The sequence below is a fragment of the Arachis hypogaea genome, chromosome 19 (genome assembly GCF_003086295.3).
Source record: "Arachis hypogaea cultivar Tifrunner chromosome 19, arahy.Tifrunner.gnm2.J5K5, whole genome shotgun sequence".
Classification (NCBI taxonomy): domain Eukaryota; kingdom Viridiplantae; phylum Streptophyta; class Magnoliopsida; order Fabales; family Fabaceae; genus Arachis; species Arachis hypogaea.
In genome coordinates this window covers 34,772,409-34,780,376 of record NC_092054.1, presented here as the reverse complement: position 1 = coordinate 34,780,376, position 7,968 = coordinate 34,772,409, and the positions used below count along the sequence as shown (strand labels likewise).

At 34.8% G+C, this 7,968-nt stretch overlaps 1 protein-coding gene and 1 non-coding gene across 2 annotated transcripts; both read left to right on the top strand.

Annotated features, from left to right (window-relative positions):
- Window positions 1-686: 686 nt before the first annotated feature.
- On the top strand, window positions 687-6,492 carry LOC112775673 (importin subunit alpha-2). Its single transcript, XM_025819474.3, has 11 exons — window positions 687-1,121; window positions 1,386-1,482; window positions 1,594-1,685; window positions 2,126-2,257; window positions 2,609-2,794; window positions 3,433-3,596; window positions 3,703-3,781; window positions 4,441-4,569; window positions 5,209-5,336; window positions 5,435-5,834; window positions 5,972-6,492. Exons 1-10 carry the CDS (start codon window positions 906-908, stop codon window positions 5,805-5,807), a joined length of 1,596 nt encoding a protein of 531 aa, XP_025675259.1. The 5' UTR covers window positions 687-905; the 3' UTR covers window positions 5,808-5,834; window positions 5,972-6,492.
- Window positions 6,493-6,730: 238 nt separating this feature from the next.
- Window positions 6,731-6,802, top strand: TRNAP-AGG (transfer RNA proline (anticodon AGG)). Its single transcript has one exon. It is a non-coding gene; the product is annotated as a tRNA-Pro (tRNA).
- Window positions 6,803-7,968: the final 1,166 nt, after the last annotated feature.

Below are 7,968 nucleotides of genomic sequence, written 5' to 3'. Positions count from 1 at the left end.
ACATTATTAAAAAACACCATTAAAATTTTAACAATAAAAATAAAAAGGGTTGGATCACCGGTTGGGTTCCTAGAGCATGTCCAATGGTGATAAAATGAAGGTCACATTCACTATTTCTCTGACAAAAAGTGGAGACCGAGCATTGAAAGAAAATGAAGTTGAATTTCTTCACATTTTTTGAAGCAAATGAAACCTTGCTCAGAAGAACTAAACTTGTTTAAAAAAAAGCCAACCAAAGTTAAACACGTGTGACTAATAATTTATTAATATAAATAATTATATTTAATCAATATTAAATTATAATTAATTAAATTTCTTTATATAAAATAATAAATTTAATTTTTACACATTACAAAATAATTTTTGTTGAATTGTTTATTTTTATTTATAAAATTTAAAATGCTTACTATATTAAAAAATAATCGTTATAATATTAACTATCGTAAAATTAACCCATTATTATGTATTATTGTTATATATAAATTATTTTTTGAATATTAATATTTTTTAATAGTGAATTATTTTTTAATTTATAAATTTAAATAATATTATTATAAAAAAATAATAATTATATTAATTTTAATTAATTAATTGAATAAAATCATAACAGAAATTGAAAAGTTAATTCCTGCTAATAAAAAAAATATTTTAAATTTTTCATATTAGAGATGGTCTTATAATCTTGCAAATTACAAACTGCACCCTAACTTAAGTCGTACCTGTTTCTAAACACCTGCTCCCGCTTCCTGCCATTTGTTTAACAGCGAAAACCCTATTTTTCAAGAATTCCAAGTTCCATTGCTTAATTCATAAACCCAAAATCTCTTCGATTCTATTTATTTATTTATTTATTCTCCAAGAAGCCGTACGCTTCAGTTCAGTCTTCTCTTGCTTGTTCCCAAACGATGTCGTATCGCCCAACCGGAAATTCAAGGACCGATGTCCGCCGGAGCCGCTATAAGGTGGCTGTGGACGCCGAGGAGGGTCGCCGGCGTCGAGAAGACACCATGGTGGAGATCAGGAAGAACCGAAGGGAAGAGAGCTTGCAGAAGAAGCGGCGCGAGGGTCTCCAAGCACAGCAGATTCCCGCTTCCGCACAATCCACTGTGCTAGAGAAGAAGGTCAATTCTCAATTTTCCACAATCTATACTCTCTTTTTTTTATCTCATTATAATAATTTTCTCCCGTTTTTATCCCTGGAAAATCAGGATCGTTAGTTTACTTGGATGCGACCTTGGTTGAACTGTTCACTCATGATTATCTAATTGTTTTGATCTTCTGATTTTGTTATATTTATATTTTCTGTAGAGACTTTAGTAGTTTTAATAAGAATGTTGATAGCAGTTGTGTTACTTTGTTTACACTGAACATTTATGGTGGTGCAGTTGGAACACCTACCTACGATGGTTGCAGGTGTTTATTCTGATGATAATAGCCTGCAGCTGGAAGCAACAACTCAGTTCCGGAAGTTGCTTTCGATCGGTTAGATATTTGGTCTTTATAGTTTATGCTACTACCTCATTTATCTCTGGCGGTTTTATTGGGCCCTTTTTGGAGATAAGTTCACTTAATTGGATGTTTTTTGTGTTCCAGAGCGTTGTCCGCCGATTGAGGAGGTTATACAGGCTGGTGTGGTTTCTAGGTTTGTTGAATTTCTTTCGAGGGATGACTTTCCGCAGTTGCAGGTTTGTTGTCTACATGTAACTTGTTTTGTTTGATTAGTCTAATAACTTGAAAGTATAGGTAGGGTATACGGACGCAGAACAGATGGGATACTTTAAAGTTTGAAAATTACAAGATTCAGAGATGGCATATGTAATTAAAAAATTGAAAATTTATATAAGATAATTCATCTTTTAATTTTGATAATATCATATATGTATCCATCACTCATGTCTTGTTTTCTTCATTCAATATTAAAAATTATTTAAAAATATGAATAAACTCAAAATTTGCATGTCATTCCTTTTCTTAAGTAAAATTTCCCTCAGTCGTATATGTGAATTGTGAAATGTATCATTAGTGTGCCATATAAGATCTAGCATGGACATGTAGAAACAATTGGCTAGACATGTTTTCTAACTTCTAATGTATTCTATTGACTATGTTCATTGCATGTTGTTAGTTTGAGGCAGCCTGGGCTTTGACAAATATAGCTTCTGGAACATCTGAAAACACCAAAGTGGTCATTGATCATGGAGCTGTCCCTATTTTTGTAAGGCTCCTTGCTTCTCCCAGTGATGATGTCCGTGAACAGGTATCTTTTTTTGTGCTGTTGCATCCTTTACTTTTTGGGGAACATATACTTGTTGCATGCGTATAATTATTGTTTTTGTTATGTTTGTGAAATTAAAAATATGGATCATGATTATGAAATGCAGTTGTTTCTCTTGCACTCTGGATTTTGATAAGATACTTGTTGTGGGTACAATGTTGTTATGTATGTGCTCATGCCTACAAAGAAAGGGGGAGGGATCTTAATGAATGTGCTGAACATTACTATTTAGTATTAATATGTAGTAGACAATACTGCAATACCTTGTATGTAAACTGTCCGTGGCATCTTTTGTTAAAAGTTCTGATTTAACCACTTGTTTTTGGTTTCCAGGCAGTGTGGGCCTTAGGAAATGTTGCTGGGGATTCTCCTAGATGCCGTGATCTTGTACTTAGTCATGGTGCACTGCTTCCTCTGTTGGCACAATTGAATGAACATGCCAAACTTTCCATGCTTACGAATGCTACCTGGACACTTTCAAACTTCTGCAGGGGGAAGCCACAGCCTCCTTTTGATCAGGTGGAAAAAAGAGTTTATTTAGTGCCTTAATCTGTCTGAATAATTCAGTCTTGGAAAATTGATTGTCTGGTCGTTAGATGTGTTTGCAAGTTTTTGTTTTGGAGAGAATGGAGGGAAAGGGAGGTCTTGAAGTGTAAAGCTAAGTCTGTGTTATACTTTAAACCCTTCTCTTCTCTCCCTTCCCCATCGAAATCAAAGTTCGGAACATATCTTTACTTTCCTTTTTAAATGTTGTAGTACAGTCCTTTATCACAATGAGTTCTATATGTACATGTTTGTACCCTATTGATTAGAATGTTCTTGTATTTTTTAGCATACTTAATTACTTGTTAGAGTTGGTTTTGTGATCTGATGAGCAATGTCCCTTAGCTTTTTCTCCTTTCTCTAAAAAATCAATTCATTGCAATTCTATCATAATGTGCCTAGTATGTGCCAGCATTCTTCTTTGTTAATAGTTGTTACGGATCATCAAATATTTAATTTCATTGCACTTGTACTAAATGTCTTAGTGGCTAAGTAACAGCTACAGAAATAATTTATTTGCGAGGTTTCCATTTGCTACATCATTGGTTTATCCATTTTCTGTTTTTCAACATTTCTCTCTTCTACTTAATTGAAGTTACTTTCCTTTTAAACAGGTGAAACCTGCTCTTCCTGCCCTTGCTAGTCTTATCCATTCAAATGATGAAGAAGTCTTGACAGATGCTTGTTGGGCACTTTCATATCTTTCTGATGGTACAAATGACAAAATTCAAGCTGTAATTGAAGCTGGTGTCTGTCCCCGGCTAGTTGAGCTTTTAATGTGAGTATTAAACATATGGCTGGTGTCCTAATGACCCAATCTCATTTTTTTGTCAAATCCTGACTTTTATTTTCTCTCTTTTTGGGTTTTAAAAACTCTTGTCCAGGCACCCATCCCCTTCAGTTCTAATTCCTGCTCTTCGTACAGTTGGAAATATTGTCACTGGAGATGATATGCAAACTCAGGTATTAAGTTCCAGAATATATCACAGTTCCTTTGTTGTGATCAGTACCTCACATTCTCACTGTGCCTTTCTGTATTGAGGGACATAGACACAGCATGCCTTTCTCAATTGATTGTGATGCCCTTCTTTTCCCTTCCAATGTTTTTCCACATTACTATTTCTGTCGTATAACATTTCACCTCTTCCCCTCTGTTATTGTTGTTGTTGTTGAGCTTGAGCACTTTAAAATTGACCTTTTATCCTTTTTTTTTCCCTTTCAAATTTGAATTTGAATGTTTTGGTCAAGTATTCGACTTATCAGTTGATTATCAATTATGTGCTTCGTAGATCATCAAATATTTATTGGTTTGTCTAGTCACTGCTTGCTTTGCTCTCTTTCTGATTCATCTACAGATGTGCCACAGGCATCAAACTGTAATGTTATTGCTGGAGTTGAATTCCAAATTTTTCTTCAGATAGATTTGGCGATTATATAAAGTATAATTCAGTACATTGAAAGATAATGGGTTTCGTAATTTTTCTTTCAACTTACTACATTGCCATGTTCAATCTAAACATGTTTCTGACGATAATTGCCTAATTAAACTTGGTGTTACAGTAATTAAATGTTCTTGTCAATACTTATTCGGGTTTTTTTAAGTGCGATTCTTTTCTCCATAGGTTATCATCAACCATCAAGCTCTTCCTTGCCTTCTTAATCTGTTGTCTAATAATTTTAAAAAAAGCATCAAGAAGGAAGCTTGTTGGACCATATCGAACATCACAGCTGGTAATAAACAGCAGATTCAGGTATAGCATGCTCCCCTCTCTTTATTTTTGTTGTACTTGTGTGTTTTGATAATTAAAATTTAGGGATGACAGTGGGGATCCATGGGGGTGGAGACCCTGCCCCAGCCCCCATCCCCATCCATACGGGTCTCTGGGGGGATGGCAGATATCCACTGGTATTCATGGACATTAATCGAAGAATTTTTTTTAAAGAAAATCTAAAAAAATACAAACATAATGATCAGAACATAAATCAATCCAACATAACAACACAATTCAACATAATCCAACGTACACACTAAAAATTGATAAAATTCATTATAAAAATTAATATGCTTTGAAACAAAATAACATAAAACTCCATTTACATCCATGCCATTCCAAAATCAAAGCATTCAATTAATGTAAGTTAAGGGGCATTTAGTAATTCACATTTTCCGGGGATTTCATGGGTCTCCATGAGGGGAGTGCCTCTTCCCCCTGCGTCCCCATTTATTCCCGAAGATGGATCCCCATCCCTGTGGTGGTTTTGCGGATCTCCATTTAGCTCCCTGGTAATCCTGTGGGTACCCATTATGACGTTTTTTTTTTTTTGCCATCCCATTAAACTTCATAATATTCTCTTCTAATTCTGAATGATCTTGTGTTTTTCAATTACAGGCTGTAATTGAGTCTAATATAATTGGTCATTTGGTCAGCCTGCTTCAAAATGCTGAGTTTGACATCAAGAAAGAGGCTGCTTGGGCTATATCAAATGCTACATCTGGTGGATCTCATGAACAAATCAAGTATGGAGAGTAGCTTTTGTTTGCAATATCCCCTGGATGTTATAGCATTCTTATGATACTTTTAGTATCAAGTTATGATTATTTATTGTGCTTGACAGGTACTTGGTAAGCCAAGGGTGTATCAAGCCCTTGTGCGATCTTCTCATCTGTCCTGATCCTAGAATTGTGACAGTTTGTCTGGAAGGACTGGAAAACATCTTGAAGGTGGGAGAAACTAATAAAAATATGGGCACTATTGGTGATGTGAATCTATATGCCCAAATGATTGACGATGCGGAGGGTTTGGAGAAAATTGAGAACCTTCAGAGTCATGATAACACAGAGATTTATGAAAAGGCAGTGAAGATTCTTGAAACATACTGGTTGGAGGGAGATGACGAGACTATGCCTCCAGGGGATGGTTCACAACCAGGGTTTAACTTTGGTGGCTCTGATGGTCCTGCTGTGCCACCCGGTGGATTCAACTTTTAATTAGAAGATATTCATGCTTTTTCTTGGGTAACAATTATGTTGATCTTCCCCTCATTCCTATTTCTGTAAATCCTTGAATATTCCGTAGAATTGATATTGGTGATTTGTTTGTGGCTTGTTTTCTTTAATATTCAAGACATTATTCAGAAGTTTGTCAACTGCAGGAATTTTGGCTGGCTTAAAGTCGTCCAGTACCACAGGACAACAATTGGGGTAAAGTTAATGCTGTCATTGTGTGCATCCTATAAGGTCCATCCTTGGTAAATAAGAGGATTGCTGAACCCAGCTTTGGTTTTCGCAGTGGCTGGTTTTACATATCACATGGTGTCAGATGAGTTGTGGCATGGTTTTTTTTGCCACTTTAGATTGCACTTACGGGTTCATTCTGCCAAGTAATCATCATCATAGAATTGATGTTCAGTCTTGTGGTCTTTCCTTTGTAATATGCTAAATATTATGTCTGTCCTTCATTATAGTTACAAGAAAACATTGAAATCTTTGTTTTCCCTGATGTTTCCCCGAATGGGCGTTTTTTCGTTGTTTTTTTGTGTCTTTCTAGTTTGGTTTGAGTAGCAGAAAAATAGTTTGGTGCTAACATTTTTTTTAATTATCAACTGTCAAATGTCAAAACATTATACATAGTTTCTTATCTCGTTTGTTGGTTCTCCAACAAAATACCTCCCTATTTAACGGTCTCAAAGTGGGGTTCATTGATTATAGCATTCAGCCTAATTATACATATAGATATTTTATATATTTTGTATTTAGACTTTTTTATTTATCTTTTCTCATTGTTACAGTCATTCGTAAAGTCAAATATTAAATAGAGTGGGAAGGTAGGAACAACCTTTTCTGGTTGTTTTATTTAAATACAGTCATGATATATCGATAATTATTTTGCTTTTCGAAGTTCATGACATGAAGGGCATTTGGTCTAGTGGTATGATTCTCGCTTAGGGTGCGAGAGGTCCCGAGTTCAATTCTCGGAATGCCCCAGGTTTTTTTTGTCATATTAATATATAATAATTAAGCAGTCACTCACTCTAATAATGTTCTAACTTTTTTATTAATTTTTTTTTACTATTTTATTTATAGATAAAAAGTCATTGCTAGTTGCTACCATAGCCAGTAGTATTGTACTAGCGTTGCTGGAGAGTGGAGAGTGGAGACATCGGAATCAAACAAGAGGTAGCAGTGAGGGATGGCGAAAATTTCAGTAGCCACTAGTGAGGAAAAAAAAACATAGCGTACGAAAATAATAAAAAAAAATTAATATGAATATATTTTGATATCTAAAATTTAAGTATATTAATTAAATTTTTAATAATTTAATTAACATATAAAAATACATCACTTAAAAATATTTTTTTCTCATTTCAATATATTGGTAAAATTGTATAATATATTTAGGACAAAGTATTATTTTGGTCTTCAACGTTTGGGCCGAATGCTAATTTGGTTCTTAACGTTTTGAACGTCCTATTTCAATCCCAAAAAAGTTTGAAGCGGGTTTAATGTTGTCCCATAATTAAATTTGACATAAATAATTCACATAATTGAAAAGTCAATAGCATTCGATTTCAGTATGTAAATAAAATTAATCCACCAATGATCACTAATATAAAAATTTTTTTTTTTAATTTCGGAGCGTTGATAATTGATTATTAGGATTTGGAGTTTTGTACAAAAAGAAACTTGAGAAGTGTTATAACTTACAAGAAGACTAACACACTAGAATAAGACCCGTGCTATATGTAGGGAGGTAAATTAATTATACTATATAATATATTTGGGTAAATACCCTTTCCGGCCCCTAACCATTTTTCCGTGGGACGAATTGCCCATTAATCATCACTAAACCTCAAGCAGGTCCTCACCCATCTATATAACCTAACCATTCGACCCCTGTAACCAGTTGCCAAAGGGTTGCCAGTATGACGTGTAAGGTGGAGGCTGAGCTGTCTATGCCAAGTGCCACGTGTCACGTGTCAATTGGAATCGTTTCAGGGACAAATTACCCCCTCATTGCAAGTGAAACGTCGTCGTTGCTTGGCACTCCCATAAATCCCCTTCGTTGAAGGATTGAAAGGGTGGTGGTTTTCATCTTGCATCGATGTGAGAAGACTCCGCAACAGTGGCCATGGATATTCCAAATTCTGGT

Bases quoted from the DNA above. Each gene is read 5' to 3' on its own strand.
- LOC112775673 (XM_025819474.3), top strand. From the start codon at position 906: ATGTCGTATCGCCCAACCGGAAATTCAAGGACCGATGTCCGCCGGAGC. The intron at 1,686-2,125 runs GTTTGTTGTCTA...GCATGTTGTTAG, and splicing joins ATGACTTTCCGCAGTTGCAG to TTTGAGGCAGCCTGGGCTTT. The intron at 5,337-5,434 runs GTATGGAGAGTA...TGTGCTTGACAG, and splicing joins GGATCTCATGAACAAATCAA to GTACTTGGTAAGCCAAGGGT.